This window comes from Antechinus flavipes, chromosome 5, assembly GCF_016432865.1.
Source record: "Antechinus flavipes isolate AdamAnt ecotype Samford, QLD, Australia chromosome 5, AdamAnt_v2, whole genome shotgun sequence".
Taxonomy (NCBI): Eukaryota; Metazoa; Chordata; class Mammalia; order Dasyuromorphia; family Dasyuridae; genus Antechinus; species Antechinus flavipes.
The window spans coordinates 225,943,558-225,965,766 of NC_067402.1; the positions used below are offsets into that span (position 1 = coordinate 225,943,558).

General features: G+C 36.7%; 1 protein-coding gene across 2 annotated transcripts in view; it reads right to left on the reverse strand.

Annotated features, from left to right (window-relative positions):
- Nucleotides 1-22,209, reverse strand: part of SCN8A (sodium voltage-gated channel alpha subunit 8) — a 211,587-nt gene that overhangs the window by 92,527 nt on the left and 96,851 nt on the right. The window contains exons 3-6 of one of the 2 annotated variants that reach the window (XM_051963581.1): nt 11,220-11,338; nt 9,085-9,174; nt 8,354-8,482; nt 6,241-6,332 (exon numbers count right to left, since the gene is read on the reverse strand). In XM_051963581.1, coding sequence (XP_051819541.1) covers nt 6,241-6,332; nt 8,354-8,482; nt 9,085-9,174; nt 11,220-11,338 — 430 coding nt within the window. Of the gene's footprint in view, nt 1-6,240; nt 6,333-8,353; nt 8,483-9,084; nt 9,192-11,219; nt 11,339-22,209 lie in introns of those variants that run through there. The other variant, XM_051963580.1, reaches the window with a different exon arrangement.

A 22,209-nucleotide genomic window follows, 5' to 3' on the forward strand; every position in this document is an offset into this window, starting at 1 on the left:
AAAAATTTCCAAACTCAACATGTCCAAAACTGAACCAAGAATCTTTCCTCCAGAGAGGCGCCACTCTTCTTAATTTCCCCATTTCTTTTAAGAACAGCAACATACTTTTAGTTATTGGGGCTAGAAACTTCAGTCATTCTTGACTCTATCCTCACATCTAATCAGCTGCCAAATTCTGTTGTTCCTCTCTATATACACATTGAACATTTTCCTTTTCTCTCACTTCCATCATTACTTTCATATTTCAGAAACTCATCCCTTCATTAAGAACTATTACAATGGCTTTCTAATCAGTTTCCTTATCTCTAACTCCCTATCATCCATAGAGCTACCAAATGACCACTCCTAGAGCACAACTCTCCAAGACTCAGCCTTCTTCTCTTTATTTCCTTTGATTTTATTTATTCTAGTGATTTCAATGACCATTTTAATGCAGACGGCTCCAAAATTTATATATCCAGATTAGAGTTCTCTGCACAGCTCCAAGCTCTCATTAGCATCTGTCTGCTGGACATATCCAGCTGGATGTCACTAGTGCTCTCTGCTGGACATGTCCATTTAAATGTCCTGGTAGGGTTTCAAATCCAAATTCATCACTCTTCAGCCCAGGAGACTGCAGCAGCACCCTCCTGCCACCATCTTCTCTGGCATTTAAAGCTACTCACATTTTGGCTCCAGTCTAGTTACTGTCCTCCAGTTACTGAATGCTGCTGTCTTTTACAGGCTTGACATTTCAGTCAATTTAGTGTACTTGTTCCCCACAAATCCCATGTCTCCTCTCTCCTTGTATAGGTTGTCTCCCATCCAATGCATTCTTTCTTTTTGCTTCCTTCACGATACAGCTCAAGAGCCATTTTCTACAGGACCCTTTCCAATCTCTCTGGAGGTTTGGAGGCTAGGGAAATGCCTTCCCCAGTCCCAATTACTTTGTACAAATTTTGTATTCACACATGTGGGGTTCCTTCCAGTAGAATGTAAACTCTTTGAAAGCAAGAATTGTTTCATTTCTACCTGTAAATCCAGTTCTCAGAATGAACCTGTAACATCAGTCCTTACTGAATGAATAAACAAGTGAATATTCAATCAATTGCTATGATGTCCTATGATACATCCACAAGAGTTTCTATATCTTTCTGTTTTTGCCTATCATTGCGACCCAGGGCTTTATTATCTCCTGCACCAACAAGTTAATAGCATCTGAACTGAGTTCACCTCCTCAAGTATGTCTCCAATTCTTCTTTTTCACAGAGATGTCAAAATAATGTTCCTAATATACAGATCTCACCCTGTCTTTCCCTTGCTCAAAAAAGCTCCAGTAGTGCTTATCACTTCCAGCATAAAATACAAACACCTCAGCCTAACATCAAAGGACCAATCTACCTTTCTAACCTTATTTCACAAAGCACACCATCACATAGTCTAAATTTCAGCCAAATTGGATACAAGCTCTTCCTTTCTCTTGCTTGGCCCTATCCTGCCTCTGTGTATTTTCATAAGTTTCCTTCATGTTGAGAGCTCTGGCAGCTAAAGTTCCTCTTCTTCTGCCTTCCCGAGTTTAGGTTCCAAGACGTTCATGAAATGCCTTCTGATCTCTCATCTCAAAGTCATCTCATCAGCCTCAACTGTTCCTGCTACATTCTGTTGGATTGGTACTTTACTTTTACTTTGTTCCATCTCATATCACAGTGACCTAGGCACTTCTCTTACCTCCCTATTAGACAGATAGTAAGCTTCATGAGGGCAGTAACTATGTTGCTTTTAAAGCTTTATATAACCAGCACTTAGCAGTTTCTTGAACACAGACAATAGTAAATGTTTCTTAAATTTAAGCAAAGTTTCAGAATATCATTGTTCTGGATGCAAAAAAAAAAAACCACTTTTTTTTTCTTCTACTGATGTATGGGACAAAATGCTATACAAAACCAAGATGCTTTCTGAGAAGCAAGTACTCAAAATGCACCAGAATGCTACTTTGAACAACTCCCACGCAGCAGAGTGTGCAAGAAAAGCCTGTCTGCAGCACAAATTGGGCAGCAAGCACTTAAAAATGCAAACACCAAACAGGCAGAGAGATAGAACAGTGACAGCTGATGGCAGATTTGGTGTCAACCAAGAAAGGAGAATCGACAAATCTAGCTTGGGATCACCTGCCACAGAGAAAGGCAATGAAAAAGGAAGAAAGCTCAGAACCTTGCTAACACCTCAAAACATCCTTCTCCTGCCACCCCCTTGAGGATGGCCAATTATTTCAGGCAAATAAGCAATGTCCATATCCATGAAGGAAATTGAAAGACATCTCCCATATAATCCAATTTGCACCTGTACTGAACAAATTCATCATATACCAGAAATGTCAATGCAAGTTTAAGCCAATGAACAAGTTAGTGATACTTCTTTCAAGAATGTTTCAATATTAAACTGAAGGAGCAAGTTTTGCTAGATTTTTGACCACTGAAATTTCAAGGAAAGTCTTCTCTTAACCTTTGCTCTCAAAATTTTTTTAGTCCCAAACAAAGATAAACAATAAATAATATTTTTCTCCACCATTCCCAGATTTCAAATTGGCAAATACAAAAGGTCAGAATGTGTAATTGTTGATAATAAAAATGGAATAAGACATTAAAGTTATTACTTCAAATAATGGCATAGCCAGCCCTCTTAACAACTGACTTTTATAGTTGTAATTAAAAACCAAAAAGTTAGAACTAAGATTATTTCAAGGTGAATTGAATGTTCTATGTCCCACAAAGGAGGATGCTACAATAAGAGGTTGAGTTTTAGGGGTTCTTGTCAGGTCCTCATAAGTTTCCCAACAATTGTTGTAGTTCTTGCCTTCTATATACTTTGTGACAGCTCTGAGGAAGGACCATGATCAGGAGTGTGTTAGGTAAATTAAGTCTCTCAACAATTATTGTAGTTCTTGCCTTCTATATACTTTGTGACAGCTCTGAGGAAGGACCACGATTACGAGGGTGTTAGGTAAAAGCTGAGATACTGCAATCCCTCTGAAGTAATGCATGAAGAATCTATCCCTAAAGCAATAATTCTCCTATAGTGCCCGTTATGAAGCTGGAATTAAAAGGATTTTAATTTCCTAGCAAGTCTATTGACTCATAACTCTGCTCTATTCAGACAAGGGAGATGAGCAATAGTACAGCAGGGAGAAGAAGGTTCCCATCAGGTGGGATGAAATTGGATGGAAAAATTAAAAATCTGAGCAAAAAAGGACAGGATTTTCATATGGGTTGAATCTGATCCATTCAAACAGCAAGCACCTTGGCTTTCTCTAATTAGTTTGAAGTTTTTTGCTCAATGAAACATACAAATCCCTGAGAATTCAACTACAAGACAAGGATAATTGTTCTAGTCCTTTCTACATTGTACAAAAGTACTAGGGATAAAGCCTATCAAAGACTTTCATAAATGAAGGTGACAAAGATACAAACCTCAAAATTATGTAGTCAAAAGTTAATTAGGTAGCATCAGTAAAATATTTTAATGCCCTTAAAAAATAGGGTTTTTTGTTTGCAGAACAAGATATAAATAAAGCAGCTGTGTTACTCCTTTGTTAAAGTGAGTATATATTTTTAAAAATCTAAATGTAACAGTTCATAGTTTCTTATACAACCCTCATGGTCTATGTAAAAATGTCTGTTTACTGGTTAAGTTTGCAATAAAAAAAAATTAACTACATAGCTAAACAGGAGGTAAAGACTTAAGAGTTAAAATAAGTGTATCAAAAGTGTTCCTGCAATCTTCCCATCCAGATTAGTTATGCAAATGCAGTTTTTGGTTCTATTTTAGAAAAGGTTTCAGATCATGAAAACAAAAAAAAATAACTAATAAGATTCTCCCAGAGTAATATATCAGGTAAAGTAAGCCAGAAACACAGAAGCACATTTAAGAGGAGCAGAAGGAGTTGGAATAGGCCTAAGGAAAACTAGTAAGCATTTTGAGAAACTAATTAAGAAAGGGGAGAAGGAGGAGGCAGAATGGAGAAGAGGGAGGGAAGAAACTTTTTTTAAGTGCCAAATATATGTCAGGGACTGTGTTAAGCACTTTACAAATATTATCTCTTTTGATCTTTATAACAACTCTATGGAGTAGATCCTGTTATTAATCTCATGTTAACGAAATTGAAGCAGAGATTAAATGACTTGTCCAGGATCATACAGCTAATAAGTGCCTTGGCTGGTTTTAAATTCAGGTCTTCCTGATTCTAGGCCCAATGCTCTATGTGCCATTAAGATGGAAAAAATTCATAAGTTAAAATCCAAGCACCTGGCTGTAGAGCGATGGATCAAAGGATTCAGTTGAAATGAATTTAAAGTGATGATTAAATCCCAATCTTTCAAGCTTCTTGCCAAAACAGATAAACTTCTAATGACTTAGTAGATTCCTCATTGGGTTAATTAAGTAGTATCAGTAAAATATTTTAATGCACTAAAAAAATAGGGTTTTTTGGTTTGCAGAAGGGGACACAAATAAAGCAGTTGTGTTGCTACTTTGTTAAAGTGAATATATTTTTAAAAAACTAAATGTAATATTGGATTACTTGCCATCTAGGGCAGGGAGTGGGGGAAAGGAAGGAGAATAAATGTGAAACACAAGGTTTTACAAGAATGAATATTGAAAATTATCTATGCCTATGTTTTGAAAATAAAAAGCTTTAAAAACTAAACTAAACTAAACTATATGCAATAGTCCACAGTTTCTTATACAAGTCTCTTCACTCTACCAGTCATCTTCACTTATGAGTCCTTTCCATTCTAGTAATTTTAAATAGAAACAGTGAAGTCTCCAAAGATATGTGACTTTAACCCCTCCCATTCATCTCACAGAATCCCAGCTCTGTAGCCCTTTTCTAGTGCAATTTGATCTTCTATGAAAATGGTGGGAAGAGAATTGACAAGCATGTTTCCCAAATCACCAACTAGGGTAAAAGTTAACCTAAGCAGAGCTTCTGATTATTCCATGCTTACCAACCTGCTTCTGCAACAGCTATAGATATATAATATACTTAATATAGAAGAATTGCTGAATGCAATAAAACTGACCTGACTTGACATATAGTTTAGACATTCCCCTCCCCAAAATCATAAAATCTTCTTCAGCAAACCAGAAGAATAGAAAAGAAAATAAATCCTCCCACTATCTATATGGCTTATTAGTGTACAATACTGTTTCAAATCAGGTAAAATCACTCTTAGGGTTTTCAATCAGCTCTGTTCCATCTCCTACCCCTCTATCCTCCCAGCAGATTCCATCTTTTCCTTACCAGCCTTTGCTTATCCTCTCTTTGTAGTATCCTTCAGATTTACTCTATCCTTCCACCTGCACTGAAATGCATCTCTCAAAACTTACCTTGGATTCTTATAACTCCTGTTACCCTTTTTTAATGGGAATTTTCTCTTTCCACCTGCACTGAAATGCATCTCTCAAAACTTACCTTGGATTCTTAGAACTTCTGTTACCCTTTTTTTATGGAGATGATTTTTGTTTGTAAGTGAACCTTAAATAAGTTGGGTTCTGACTATGTGCTCTTATGTCAGTGAAATGAGCAACAATAGAGAATGAGGCACATAGAGAATGGGCTTTATTAAAATTAAGGTAGTATGGGTAAACATTTTCATCAACTCCAAGGTTTTCAAATTTGTCAACAGGATTGATTGGACTAGATAATCTGTGTTAGTCTCTTTTATTCAACAATTCTTTAAGTATAATAATACATATATGTGATCATATGAATAATAGTCAATGAGTAAAGGAAATAGTCAAAGCAATAGTCAATGAGCAAAGCCATAGGAAGCTTATCAAGCTTACAAGCAATGGAATTATGATTAACACTAAACCACTTTGATTCCACAGGCATAAGAGGCAAATATCTTATTCCTAGAGAAGAGTTAGTTTTAAGAAAATCTTGCAAATATTTTAAAATCCAAGTGCATGCTTTAAAAAAAAAAGTCATGGATAGCAATAAAATGTATCTACCAGAGCACCCTAGCAACATCCCCATCCCTCTTCTCAATCAGCCTGAAAGGTGCAATGAGTGCATGGCTGGCAAGTAAAGCGAGAGAGAACCATGTCTGAGACCTTCTCCTGGCTGTCATGCATATTGCCAAGCACACAATCAAATATGCGTGTTCCATTTCAGAATGCGGTAGATAGGAAAATGTAGGGGAAAAAAGAAATAGGACCTCCCCCTCCAAAAAAAGAGCTGTTGGATTTAAATGTTCTCACCTGGAATTACAGAGATAGTTTTCAAAGCTCGGAGAACCCTGAATGTTCTCAGCGCTGAAACATTGCCCAGGTCCACAAATTCTGTCACATATCTGCAGTAAGGGAGGTTACACACAAAAACAAATGACAAATACACACACCAAAATAAAAACCAGAACAACAAGCACAACAAACAAAAAGTACAGTACGTCACAGCAGGGCCCTAGCCCAACACCTAACACCAACCCCAGGCCACCTTACCTGGGATTACTGAAATAGTTTTCAAAGCCCTCAGTACCCTGAAAGTGCGCAGAGCTGAAACATTGCCTAGGTTTACAAACTCTGTTATATACCTGCAGAATCAAACCAGAGGTGACTTGTAATGGTACCACCGGGCAAGTATTGGAAACAGGGGGAAGGAGGGACTGATTCTAGGATTTTATCTTTTGCATTCTTGGAAAGGAAAGAAGTTAATAATGTAAACACAAGTTAAACCACATTAGGGAAGAAACATCCAGGAAAGGTAAGCCCAGAAATAGAAAGAACTTTGTAGGAAAAGAGACAGTTGGGTTAGTGAGGCTTTCTCCTGGCATCCTTTGATTTTCTAGATCAGAATTATTTTTGTTTTCGGTTCTTTTTTTCCTAAAATGAACTAAAAAGAGAAAGAAGGAAGAAGGGGCTGGATCTCTTGCAAACAACTATATAGCAAAGGGGGGCAAAATTCAAATTGTATGGTCTTCTACTGAAATAGGCCTAAAATACATGAGTACCACTCTGGGCAACAGTAAATCAGTCTATGGGCAAACCCTTTGCCCAGGAACTGGGGAAATGCCCAAGATGAAGGTCTGACCTATGACATATGAAAGCAATTCATGGGATAACCCCAATCACGGTCTAAGGGCTTATGCTCTTTTTATTATCCAGCTATGCTTCACTTAAAAATTTTTACTTTAGATATAGAATTTGTAGAGTACTTTAAGGTTAGCAAACTGTTTCAATTATTATCTCATTTGATCCTCACAACAACTTTGGGAAGCAGAAGTGATTTATTATCCCCATTTTACAGATGGGGAAAACTGAGACAGACAGAAGTTAAATGACTTGTCCAGAGTCACACGGCTAGTATCTGAGGCCACATTTGAACTCGGGTCTTTCTGACCCCAGACTCAATGCTCTAAATACTGTATCTCCAGCTTCCTCAATTTGCTCATCTGTTTGGAAATGACAACATGGCTCGTGTTGCTGAAAATGAGGTAAGGACACCAGGTAAAAATATAAGCCAGTGTACATTTCCTACAGTAGAAATACATTAGTAATCTCAATACAGTGGAAATTCAATCATTGGGGTCTCTTTGTTGATGGGTCTCACTCATCACTCACATTTTCTCTTATCACAACAGGGTAGGCTTTATTAAAATTCCTAAGTTTTTAATAACTACCCTACCCTTGTATATAACCCTTTTCCCCCTCCTCCCTCCCAACACATTCCCTAGGAAAATTAAAACTGGAAAGAAAAAAATAAAATCCATTAAATATTTTCCATTGTCAGTTCAGTTTTTCAAGGAAATACTTTTTCAATGATAAAGTTAACACAATCATTATATACAAAAATAAGGAACAGCATTGGTCTTGAGCAAGAAATCATCGAAGATCCTAAAACATGGCTCAAATAATTAGTCACCTTCATTCTATTGGCGACAACAGCAACAATTTCCTTCCTCCTTCAGAAAGTGACTGGTGTGAGATTTGAGGGTTAGGATAAAAATCCCCACTATCTCCTCTCACACTTCCTGGAAACATGTATAACAGAACATACTCGGGAAACTCATCCTCTCCTTCCTTTTCCCAGCCCCGTGACCCTTCACCTTCACTTCCAACTGCATCTACACAAACTCTGGGTCCTCACCGAGACCCCCTAGTGGTGGGTCAGGAAGGAAAAGAAATTGAGTAGGGAGGGGAAATAGAATCCTCTTCCTTTGATCTGTCTGGGATTCAGGGAATATCCAGACTACGAGCCATGTCCATTCAGGCAGAGTTAGTGCATATGCATCCAACCACAACCACACACACATACAACCATGCACAAGAGTTACAATCATACCTAGAAGAACAATATAGTAAACAAGAAACTTACGCCATCATAATGACGCTGAAATCTAACCAGTTCCATGGGTCTCGTAAAAATGTAAAGCCGTCTATGCAGAAACCTCTGGCGATAATTTTCACAAGTGATTCAAATGTATAAATCCCCGTGAACGTGTACCTGTCACAGAAACACGTGGATTGAGGATGAAATTTATTTTAATAGACATAAAAAGGTATAATTGGCTAATTTAATTACTATCTGTATAACTTAATCCCTCCCATTCCCAAAGGATGCAGGGGAGAATTCTGTTAGTACAAAGAAATGTCCAAACCAAAAGCTGAAGGTACATAAGTTAGTACCTCCATGCTGACCTCCAGAAATGCTCTAAGTACCTTCACTCAGAATGTAGTAGAGGTACCAAGGCAACTGTGAACCTTTTAGAGGGAGGGATGATGGGCATCTAATTATAGAAAAAAGAAAATGGGAAAAGATCTAGGGAAATGGGTGGTAAGAGCAGAGGGCAAGTAGGGAGCCAAAAGTAGGCTGGCAGGTCACAGGTAAGGATAGGAGTATGGGGTGGGAGTTCAGTTTGCTAGATTTTATTTCCTTTTAGTTTTTTTCCTAAGAAGCTTATAACATTACTAATTATTACTAATTACTAATCATCATCTTTCCTTCTGAAATAGTTAAGAAGTAATAGTTACTTTCTTGTCCTTGAAAGAAAAATTGAGATAGATGACCAAAAAAAAAAAAAAAAAAAAAAGGAATTCGTTACTTACTCCACATTCTTCGACCAGTCTGGAGGGTTACTAAAAGTCATGAATACACAGTTGGTCAAAATAGTGCACATAATGATCATGCTAAATACTGTAGAAAGCAGTCAAGGGAGAATACATAAAAGTGGACAAGTTTACACTCCCATAGTATGCAATAACGTCAAATCATTCAAGAGGTTTCAACCCTCAGAAGCCTGATCAAAGTAGAATAACTACAGGTCACAGACCACTACCACATCACAAATTCATTCAACGTCTAATCAGGATTTGAAATGGGGGTAAGATGCCATTCCTTTCTTTAAAGAGGGCCTTAAACTATCTTGCTCCCTATTGGTGAACTTATCCCTTTCTCGGCACCCCCATCAGGTGGGAATCTAGGAAAAGGAAGAAAAAAAAATCCAATAAATGCCTTACATTACAATGATTCAAACTGCCTTCCAAAACTGATGATAAATCATTACTAAAATACTAGCCCGCCAATCTGCCTATTTTACAAAAAGTATTCAGGTAAAAAGTCTAAAGAAATCTGTATTCTTCACCATCCATTCACGAGTTGTTCATTCTGAACAAGTTATCTGAGAAGCTGAGCATGGGTAACCTGCCAATTTTTTCTGAAGATATATTTCACATGTAGAACTTTTAGCATGAGTAAATAGCACAGCACTAAGGGCTTGAAGGGTTGAATGGTGCCTGAGGTGGAAGCAGTGCCAAAGATCCCTCTAGATCCCTAGTATGGGGATACTTGCTAGAAGCTTATAAGCTAAGAATTCCAAAAATATCTGCAGCAGTAGGAAACCTTTAAGCCTCAGGAAAGTCAATGCTTTTAGAAGCACCCAGGGCCACACAAGGGTTTTTTATGACTTCAGTGGACACATTAATCCAGTTAGAGGCCTTTTCCTGTTCTTTTCTGACCCCTGGCTAATGGGAAAAAGTACAGTGTCACTGAAACCTCCGATTCAAACTCAGATTTAAAGTAGCAAGTGTTGCTGAGCGTATTCAAGCTGTCATTTTAGGAAGCACAGAAGCTGATATTTCTTATTTTATATAAGCTGATCTTTTTTTCTTTTTAATGGCTTTCTCCATCTTTTTTTTTTTTTCTGCTAACTAGTGTTTTGGTTTTTTTCCTCAGAGAGACTAAATCTACTTTCTACCTAATTCATCTAGAAGGCGTAACAAAAAATGTGGTTAGGGTCATCTTTCCAGCTCTAGCTCCCTGATCTGTGAAAATGCTATTTGGGACCAGAAAAAACTCTATATTCTTCCTTCTGCTGCAGTTAGTCAGGGAAAACATAATGAATTCCTTTTCCTAGCATAAACTTTCTTAAAGCTTCTCTTCTTTTTTTGTGTGTGTTGTGTAATTCAATCATGGGTGACTCAGTGACCCCATTTGGGGTTTTCTTGGCAAAGATACTGGAGTGTTTTGCCATTTCCTTCTCCTGCTCATTTTACAGATGAGGAAACTGAGGCAAATAAGTTAAGAGACTTGCTCAAGAGTCACACAGCTAGTTATATGTAAAGCCCAATTTGAGCTCATGAAGATGAGTCTTCCTGACTTCAGTATTATCTCCATTGCTCCATCTAGCTGCTCCCTTCCCTCTAATCAATTCCCTCCAAAGATTACTTTTTTAAAAAAAAAATTTCTGTAGCTTATCTCCAAAACAACTAAAAGAAAGCCACTGAGCAACTTCTGATTTTAATGCACTAAATAGCCAGTAACTTTTTCATCTTATCTTATTGGAGACAAGAATAACGTCTCCCGGAGCACCTGATAGGAAACCCTGGGCAAATTTGTCAGTCTCAGTTAAGCTGCTGTCAGAGAGATAACTATAAAAGTATAAAGTATCTAAATAAAACTACTAATCCTTTTACTTAGATTTTCATATTTGTGTCTGATCTTTTTATGTTAATAATTAAAGATAAATAAGAAATATCCTATCCCTTTTTAAGTTCACTGAGACTGACAACATTAAATATTTACTTTTGTTCAAAGCTTAGTAAGTATATGCCTCAATGGATGCATATTCCCCAGAAATCTACATCTTCTAAATTTGGCCTTTTAAGAAATGAGAAAAACCAAGGGAAGCCTTAAAGAAGAGTGCAATCAGTGTCCAGTTTTAATACTTGCAAAAAAAGGATATGAATGTATCAAAATTTTAATAGCTATTCTTCTCAACAGGTTAAAAGGACTTAAAATGTACAAGGCAGGTGTGGCACTAAATCGGAAGAGTGTTTTCCCTCTGTTTAGTACTACAAAGGTCTGTGAAGAAAGAAAAGAGAGAAAAATTATTAAAGCAGTGTTAGCACAAAGCATAAACATTAAAGTCACAATACTTTTTTTCTTTTGGTATAACCACAAAGCCTTAGAGAGGAAAGGAAGGAAGAAAAGGGAAGGAAGGAAAGAGAGAAAGAAAGAGTGAAAGAAAGAAAGAAAGAAGAAAGAAAGAAAGAAAGAAAGAAAGAAAGAAAAAAAGAAAGAAAAAAAGAAAGAAAGAAAGAAAGAAAGAAGGAGGGAAGGAAGGAGGAAAGAAAAGGGAAAGAAGGAAGAAAAGAAAGGAAGGAAGGAAGGAGGGAGAAAAAGAAGGAAGGAGGGAAGAAAAAGGAAGGAAGGAAGGAAAGGGAAGAAAGGAAGGAGGGAGGGAGGAAGGAAGGAAGGAAGAAGAAAGGAAAGAAGAAAGGAGAAAAGCAGGAAGGGAGGAAAGGAAGAGAGGAAAAGAGGAAAGGAAGGAAGGGAAGAAAGGAGGGAGGAAGGAAGGAAGAAAGCAAGGAAGGAAAAAGGGAGAAAAGAAAAGAAAGAAAAGAGGGAAAGAGGAATTGAGGAATAAAGGAAGGAAGAGAGGAAGGAAGGGAGGGAGGGAGGAAGAAAGGGAGGAAGGAAGGAAGGAAGGAAGGAAAGCACGCAATTTGTTACTATGTGTATTCCTTTCATACTTCCATTGACAGATGTATGTCATTCTCACCCAGAAAGAAAATCACCACCATTACTAGGCAGTCAGCTTTCTGACAATATTCTTTTTTCCAGTATCAATGGCTTGAATCTTGACTTTTTTTTTTGCAATATTTTTCAAATACCAAGAGATATCACACTGTATATTTCCCATCCCAGTGTATGCTTCAGTACATACATTAAAAGAATAAGACTTACAGCCTGCAGGAAAAACCAGACATAACCTAATTTAACCGCTTCATTTTACAGATGAGGAAAATGAGACAGATTATTTGTCCAAGATCCTACAGATTAATCTGATTTGAATCCTGAGCTTGCTCGCTCTGTCTCTGTCTTTGTCTACTTCTATGTGTGTTTCTCTGTCTATATACACACATACATATATGTAGCTTAAAACCTTGATAGGAAGCAGAGTAGAATAGTACAGTCACATGCTAATGTCAGAACTACAACTGTGTTAGAATCCACATGTGTCCAAAATGGATATCAGGCTTCTCAAAGCCACAATCAGTACAGGACTTTCCCCGAGATCCCCTCTTTAAAGCAATTTTCTCCCCCTTAATTTTTCTATAGCAACTCTCTCTTGAGGAGCTCCCAGATATTTTTATTTAGTCCTCCTTCATCCTCATGATATTATCGTGCAGCATGGATGAAGCAGGAATTATCAGACTCAGATTTATAGGGAAGAAAGGAACTTTAGAAATCATCTTAGTCCCACCTTATCATTTTATTGATGAGTCCATTTTAAGAATTCAGAAAGATTTTAAGTAACTAACTCTATCTATTCCCCACCTGGTTGTACTCCTTTGACCAATTCATCAGGCCCCTCCTCTAGCCTCCCTTTTCAGCTTCACTGCCTTGCCCAAGATCACACTTCTGCTATCTGAGTCACTCAGACTTTCATAATATAAACTTATTTTTTAGCTCCCATTTCCTACCAGGTTTTAAATTTACATCTCAAAACCTTTTTTATTCATTTAACTGAGATAATACATAAGAGGGAAAAAAGGTAAGAAAACAAGAAAACCAAACCCCAGGCCTGGGAGCTTCTTTGCAATAACCACAGGGCCAGGGTAAAAAGTAATTCTCAAATACCATTGTATAAGACTTATTTGTAAAAATGGAAGAAAGGCAGATCTGAATAGGATATCATTCTAGCCCATTTCTACCCTTCTATTTTACAAAAGGAACTACCACATAAGTCCTTTAAATTCTTGGTTATCTCAAGTTAAATGAAGGCACTTAAATTATATAAATTTAATTTATACAGAACTTATCAAGAATACACAAATATGTAAAGCTAGGCACACACAGATTAATACAAATATTATATTAGTGGAAACTTCTTGAAGTTTGTCAAACTACTATATCTTCCTTTAATGAAATGGCAAATATTTATCAATCTGTCATTGACTAGCTTTGAGATCTTTAACAAGGACCTCAAATCTATCAGGACCTCAAAACCATCACCTGTAAAATGATGGTGTCCATCTAAGGAGGTCATTTTTAAAACAAGGCTCTTTATGGGCCAAAATATTCAGAGTAACATTTTTTGTAGTAGCAAAATAAATATACATTAATTGGGGAATGGGTAGACAAATTATGGTATAGGAATGGAATGGTATTATGTATTGAAATGACAAACACAATGGATACAAAGAAGCATGGAAAGCTGTATCCATGTTAAGTGAGTTGAGCAGAGCTTGGAAAACAACATACAAAATGATAACAACAATATAAATGGAAAGGACTACCACAAAACATTCCAAAATTAATGAAGCAAAATTATAGCAAACAAGCTTGGCCCCAAAGAAATGATAAGACACCAACACAGGTATGGAACAATGCATATGATGCCAGATTTTTAAAGTATGGCATGCTCTTGCTGATGTTTTTAAAATGGTCTTCCTATTTTTCTTCATAAAAATTTTTTGTTATAAGAGAAAGAGAACAGAGAGGAAAACAATGTGGGGAATCTAAGCAATATAAAAATCTGTTTTTAAAAAAGAAATGAGAAAATTTGAGTAGAAGACTAGGGAGTTTTCTAGCACTAATATTCTTTTTTAAAAAATCCTACACAGCCCTAAAATTCATAGGCCCACAGACTTTGAAAACTGGACAGCAACTTGAACCACCATATAGTCCAACACATACAAAAAAAAAAAACAACAACCCCACAACACATCAACATATTCAGTATATGATTGGCCAGCTTTAAAACCTCGAAGGAAGGAGAACCTACAATATGTCAAAACAACACATTCCATTTTGGAATTTTGAATTTGTTAGGAAACTTTTCCTGATATCATGCTTAAATATGCTTCCTTGCAAATTTCCATCCATTTCTTCTTGCAGATTTCAGTGGGATTTCCTTCTGGAAGTGATATCTCTCTTCCCAGTCCAAGAGACCACATGAGATTTTTTCTTTCATCACACAACATAGCTAACACTTATTGAGACTATTGCTCCACATAGTGTCCAGATGTTCTTCAGAACAACTTCAGATTAATCACATCTTTTCCATATTATTCTTATGAAGATGATTATTTTGAAACTAAGTAAAAGAATTCCCTATCAGATTTCATTTTATTAGTCCAATGCTCTAGCATGTCAATATCTTTTCAAATCCCGATTATCATCCAATGCATGAGTTACCTCACCTAGTTCTATGTCATCTGCAAATCTAATGAGAGTACCATCTATCTATACATTTTTTAAAGTATTGATAGATATGTTAAACAAAATATCTCCAAGCAACAGGTCTCTGGGGTATTTCCAATGGAGATCTCTTGCCACTCTGATACAAATAAAAATTTTATAACTTTATATATGTATATATAAACTTTCTAACTTTAACAACTACACGTAAACTACATCTCTCCCTTTTCTCCACAGGAAAAGGATGAGATACTTTATCTAGCTTAAATCTAGGTAAAGGATATTGATTGTATTTCCCCCATCTACTAGTTTAATAATCCTATCAAAAAAGAAAATGAGGTTAGTCTGGTATGTCTTGTTCTTAATGAAGCCTGATTGGCACTTTGTAATCAGTCTTTTCCTTTCTAGATGTTCACCACTATCTCTTTAATGATCCATTCTTGATTTCTCCCAGGAATTAAAGGCAAGCTCATGGGTCTATAGTTTGCAAACTCTGTTCTCTTTCCTTCCTTGAAAATTGTTTGTTCTTCCCCATATGGAGCTATTTCTCCACGTATCGTTCGTATATCAAGATCGTATATCAAGAAAGTGGTCCAGAAATAACATATGCCATTTCCTTCAGGAACTGAAGATGAAATTCACCTGGACCAAGTGACATGAATTTATTAAGAGTCACTAGATGCTCAGTTTCTACATCCTTAGCTTGAGCATCAATTCTTTGTTAATCACATTTTGTTCTGTCATTTCTAGTATAAAGGTTTATTCTCCTTTGCAGAGAAAATAGAAATTAAAGAACTGAAGTAGTCTTGCTTTCTTTGATGTCAGTTTTCATCTTCCCATCTACCCCAAGCAAAGGAGAGATCCCTGACCTTTCCTTTACTTCCAATGTATCTTAAAATATAATGTTTGTATTTTTGGATGTCTGTTCTTCCTTCTTTGTGTCTTTTCTCTATAAAATCTTACTGTGAGTATACACACAGCTAGGTTTTTTTCCTAACATTTTATTGAGCTCCCTAAAGAAACAAACAAAATACTTTTGTCTTTAGTTTCATTCAGCAGTTTTAGCTGACTCTAAATTTTAGCATGTGGGACAGTACTTTAACAAAATTCAGCCCTATTCTCATATTCTTTTTTTTTGTTGTTGTTACCCAGTCTTGCTTTCAGCTTTTGTACATTTATTTTAAACATCTAAATTGATTAATGCATTCCTTGTGCATCCAAATTAGAAATCCTATTTTTAATTAGAAATTGTTAGAATTATGTCTTCAGGATTTCATCTCAAAGGTTTCCTACTCCTCCTGGGCTGATTTCTTAAGAAGAATTTTACTACATTATAGCCTATTTATCTTTCTTCTGCGCCCTTTGAAACATGTTTTTCTAAAACACAATATTCATGCCACACTATGCTCAGATTTTTTTTCTTCTTTCAAATTTCCTCCATCTGGCAGCCAACTTTCTGGTGATGAATCCCATTTAATTTTGGGAGTCCAGTCTTGAGTTAGTACTATGATGTTTGCCCCAACTCATGGCCTGCCATTTCATGGGCATAGCTTTTAAGAGCCCAGAATTATCTCCACACCACAATGAAGTATCAAAGTGGGATTTTAATGGTTTAAGAAGATAATACAAGAAGTAGTATCTGCATTTGACAAATGAAGAAATCAAGACTCATTAAGGTTAAATAATTTTTTCAAGGTTACTCATCTAGTAAGAACTTGAATCCATGACTTCTAACTATAAATTGAACTTGATCAAAGTCATGGATTTAAACCATTAAAATGTAGAACAAATTTGATCCTTAGGATATACACAGACATAAAAAATCAAGTAGAGTTGGGGTAGAACAGGGGTGGTCCTGGAATAACCCAAGAAGGCCAGAAGGAAGATCCCAGGACTGCACTTTAACGAGTGTGAAGTGCAAACACCTTCAGACTAGCTCTGCAGAAACACCCAGTAGGGATGCCTGGGGTGAGCTGAGAGTATCTAGAGCCTCAGCAAGACCCACAGGAACTTTTACCTCCAGACTGCATGCTGAGTTGGGGCTCTGAGTCTGGGAAGACTGAGGGAATCCTGGCTGATTAGGAACACTAAGACTAGCTGTGCTGCAGAGCGGTCTCTGGGCTGGAAGAAGCCAGCACACTTGGTGAATGCAGAAGCAGTGGGGCAGGGGCTCAGCTGACTATGGGCACTTGCAGGATGGGGAAGCTTTTGGTTTGGGGTTCCAGGTCAGAGGGGAGAGATAAAGTGAAACTAAAGGCACCATCTCCTCACTCCACTATTAGAAGTGTTTACACTAATTCTTCTTGTCTAAAAAAAAATTTTTTTTAATGAAATCACAAGTTCAGACCTCCACACAAAACACCTTTAAACTTCTGGGATGGTTCTAGGAGGAAAAAAAAATCATTCTTAAAGGGCTCCCATACCAGTTCTACCTCTGATCCCTGTGAGAATATTTCTAAAGCAAAAATCAATTAGTTCCCATGAAGCACAATAATATTTTACCTAATCTGATTTAAATTACATCTTTCTGGTATAAATGAATTAAAAGGGAAATAGAAATCAGATTGTGGTTTGGTACCCAAGGGAAAAAATATCAGTTTATAACAACAACCACTCAATGTGTTTGAGCACAGGGCTCAATATAGAGTTATGGAGTACCACTTGAGTTATGGCATAAAGTATTAATAAATCTGCCGTACCAGTATAAAATGCTTCTGAAAATGCTTATGCTTTTCATTTCTAATTAGTGTTATCAGATTTGCAGCACATGGTGCAGAGGTATCCCTACCTATTAACATAAGGGAAGAAGTTATCTCTGCTATGTCTACAATTAGGGAAAAATCTAGTTTATGTTTGTTGGAGATTGGTGGGGTGGGTGGAGAGAGCATGAATAAGAAATTGGTAAGAGGTTCCCCTTTAGAATATTTGTGTCATATCACTGCTTATGTCCATCATGATATCTCTAAAAGGGAAGTAGAGTAAAGTGTAAGGTGGGTAGTATTAATGCTTGCTGTCTCATTAGCAAGAAGCACCTTCAATCTATTACTGTGATCAACAAAGCTATTGCCTTTCTCTAGGTAAAATAAAGAAATTATTTTCCAGATCTGAAGTCTATGTGTAGAACTGTTTATCACATGCTGACTCACTCTGGAAAAATGGCTTGCCAAGGAAGAAGGCCAATCCTGGATCTGAAGACTGATTCTTGAGGGGGCATTTAGAGAAAGGAACCTTTTGGCCCAATGCTGGAGAATAGCAGGGATGACAAGGGATGCTCCTTGCTTAACTACCAGAATCAGTTGGCCATTCATTTGTTGGTAAATGGCCAGCTATACAATAGATACAGGATATAATTAAATAATTGCATTTTTAAAAATTCCACTGAATAATAAAGCAGAGTATAACATAAAAACTAAACTGATTCTACTATGGTTAACCAAAACATTCTTCTGCCTGGAAGCCTGCCACTGGCCCCAGGCCATCCCTGGGTAGAGATATCTTGCCAAAAATAACTCTGCCACATGAAAAAAAGAATCCTGTAGGCCTTCCTGACACCTAGAATTGCTTGGTGGATCCCTCAAAAGCACAAATCAGGTTGAAAAGCCTCAGAAGATCTTATGGCAAGCAGATACCGAAATTAGTTCTAATTCTATAGTACCTTATGCCTTGATACAAGTTGCCCTGAGAGAAATATTCAATCGGAGCATGTGACAATGGCGCTAGCACCCAGGATACCTTAGAAGTGAAAGGGATGGAAGTAGGCTCTCCACAACTGCCTTCTTCCTTGTCCCCAGCCAAAGTAACTCTGGGTCGTCTTACTCCACCCCCTAGTCCTCCTATAATCCTCTGTATACACCAATCATTGAGCCAGCACAGGATAGTGGGAAGGACCATTTTCCAAGCATATGCCCATAGAGTATTGTCCATTCAGTAAATAGCCCTAAGTGTTTGAACCGACCTCAGTGCAATGACTCAAGAGTTTCAGCTCTCTACAGGAGCAGAATACAGAAGGGGACTGGAAGAATTTTTCCTGAGTTCACTTCTGTTTGAATAATTTAACAGTTCATAACTTTCAGATGCTAAAATCAAATCTAGTGTGAATTCAGAACAAAAGACACCAATACTTGAAGTCAGAGAAAAAATTCAAATGTAAGGATTTACATATTTCAGATGGAAAAGGGATACTTATCTAAAAGATTTATGAGGCATTGTCAGCTCTGAAAAGTCCCCACATATTTTTTATTATTAGTTTTTAATTTTTTCTCCCTTCCTTCCCTCCACACTCTCCCTTAACCTCCATGGTTTAGTGCCATTTTGCCAATCTCTTTTTCTGCTTTCCCCCACCAACTGCAGAAATATATCTCAAAAAAAAAGTCATTTTTGTAAAAAATGTTCCATTAATTATATCTATGAATTCTCACAAGTACAACTGGAACACAGAGTTGGTCTGGCAACAATAGTGCTATTATCAATATGGCTCTATGTCTGTTGGAAGTATGTTAAGTAGAATTCTAAAAGATTGAGTCTTTTTTATATCAATTTAAATACTTCTATCAATAATATGAATGGACTAAAGAGTACATCTACTAATAGTACTAAATTAGTTAGAAGGGCAACAAGAGGAAAAGATTAAAATTCACACTGATCATGACAAGTATGAATATATATCCATTATGATACTTCCCAAAAGATATAGCATTGTGAGAAAATATATAGTTGCTCTTTGCTATCTCAGTAATAATAATTAATGTTTGTTGGAGATTAGTGGGGTGGGTAGAGTATGAATAGGAAATTGGTAAGAGGTTCCTTTACCTTACCTTTTAAAAGTTTCATGGGGCAATTGGCAAGTCAGGCATTTCAGCAGTGAAGTGGGGTAAAAAGGAGATAAATGAATTGCATAAATTTAAAATCAAGTGGCATTATTAATGGCCTAGAAATTCATAAAAATATTGCTGTTTTTAAAATCAACAAAATTTGGTGAGAGGTAGCATGGCCTTTTAGATAGAGATTCAGTCTGAGCTTTAGGCTCAAATCCCATTTCTAACTCACAATGGCTGTTTGACACTGGGCAAAGCCTTTACACATGTCCCAATGTCTCAGGCAATGATCTTAGGACTAAATTGTAGAACAGATGCCCTTATGAATTAGTGTAGCAAGTTTCCTCATTAAGCTTTCCCTAAATAATTTCAAAGAGACCTGGAGAGACTTACATGAACTAATACTAAGTGAAATGAGCAGAACCAGGAGATAATTGTACACGGCAAAACTAAAACTATACAGTGATCAATTCTGATGGACGTGGCTTCAAAAATGAGATGATTCATACTAATTTCAATGATCTTGTGATGAAGAGAGCCATCTATACCCAGAGAGAGAGCTGTGGGAACTGAGTGTGGTTCACAACATAGCATTTTCATTCTTTTTGTTGTTTTGTTTGCTTGCATTTTATTTTCTTTCTCATTTTTTCCCACTTTGATTTGATTTTTCTTGTGCAGCAAGATAAATGTATAAATATGTATGCATATATTGGATTTAACATAAATTTCTATCATGTTTTCATATTGGACTACTTGCTATCTAGGGGAGGGAATGGGGGAGAGGGGAAGGTTTTGCAAAGGTTAATGTCGAAGAATTATCTATGCCTATATTTTGAAAAATAAAAAACTTTAATTAAAAACAAAGGGAAGGGAAAAAAAAGTTTTGAAATCACAAGTCTAGATTTTTTTTTTAATGGATAGGTACTCTATTTCTGTTCCAGGAAATTTAGTAATTACTCTACAAAAGCAAAACAAGTTTTCTTGCTTTTGCTGACGCTCTCTTTAGGCAAGTGGTCAGAAAGAAGTAGGCACTGTTTTTTGTTGTTGTTGTTGGGGTTTTTTTGTCACTTTTCTAATCAATCAGAAACTACAAGGAAAGAACAAGAGGATGAGTAATAAGATCTGGAGAGCAAGAGGACTTAGGGGAGACACTGTTAAAACAACTCTACTTCATATCATGATCTCTGTACTCTTCTCACCCAAACTTGATAAATAATTACAGCTACTCCTTTTCTGTGTGGGACAAGCCTTGTTTGTAGTATTCTGTTCTACATTTAAAAGCTAGTCTGTGGAGAAAATGGGAAATCTCCACATATTTGGGCTACCTTATGTTCAAAGCTCCCCAGGGCAGGATGATTTCCTGGGGTGGATTACTCACCCTTCGCAGAACCATTTAAAATGGGGACATTTTTCACACCATCACATCCCTCTAGCCCATCTTATTATTCCTTCCATTTACAGAAAAAAGTCTCCCTAGTTTTATCTCATTTGCCCTTATATTTGCATTCATATATCCTGTCAGATGAGACATTTTCCTTTCTTTATGCTTCTCCAATGACTTTTTGCTTTCGTTCACATACAGATTACTCTTGGAAGTGCCTTATTGAATTGGTTTGGCTTTCCTAACTTTCTTCACCTGCCATTCTGCAAGCAGCCCAGCTCTTTTCTTCAGAGAGGTACAGTTACATGGGGCAGGTATCATGACAATTTCTTCTCTTCCCTAGATTTGCCATGTTTCCCACACTTTACTCCTCTAGCTGCAAACTTACCTATCTTTTATGAAAATCACTAGACATATTTGTGTTTTGGTTCCTGGACTTCCTATAGCTGTACTCTGAAATGATTTTAAGGTATGATTAAACCCAAAGTGACTGGACACCAAGAAAGGTCTGATGTTCTTTGCCCATCTTACAATAGAAAAATATCAAACATGAGTTAAAGTTGACTTCCTACACAAAATCTTTGCTGACTATTCCAATGACGACATACTTTCACCCATATCACTTGGTACTTATGCATGCCAATTCTCCTGGACTCAAGGTTCTTCACCATCCATCTTCACCATGTCTCCTCAAGACATTCTCAAGCATATCAATGTTCTTTTTAAAGGGCAGAGTATAATGAATCTATCACCTCTCCATTTGTGGAAACTATAGCCCTTCATATAGCTCAAGATCTTTCTTAGCTGCCAAATCACACTCATAACAATTCATTGCTGCAGTCTATCAAAACTTTCAAGATCTTCAGAATAATTGTGATATAATCATATTTTCTTATATTATATTCATGAAGTTTTTTATTTTGCACCCAAGTAAAAGACTTCACATTTATCTCAGTAGGATTTCATCTCACTGGTTTAATGCTTGGTCAAAATTTATTCAGATCTCTTTGGATCCTGATTGTCATCCACTGCTTTTACTATCCTCCACAGTTGTGTGTCAACTACAAATCTAATGAATATATCATCTATGTCTCTATTAAAGTACTGCCAAAAATATTAAATAGCACAGGGTTAAACACAGATCTCTAGGGCAATCCACTGGAGACTTCCTGCCATAAGACACTTTTACAACTCTTTGAGGTCTGTCATCCAACCAGTTCTGAAATCCATAATCTATAATCTAGAGCAGGGGTGTTAAAACTCAAACAGAAGCTGACTCAAATTGATAGACTGATTTGGGAAATCACACATTAACATTATCCATTGACCCA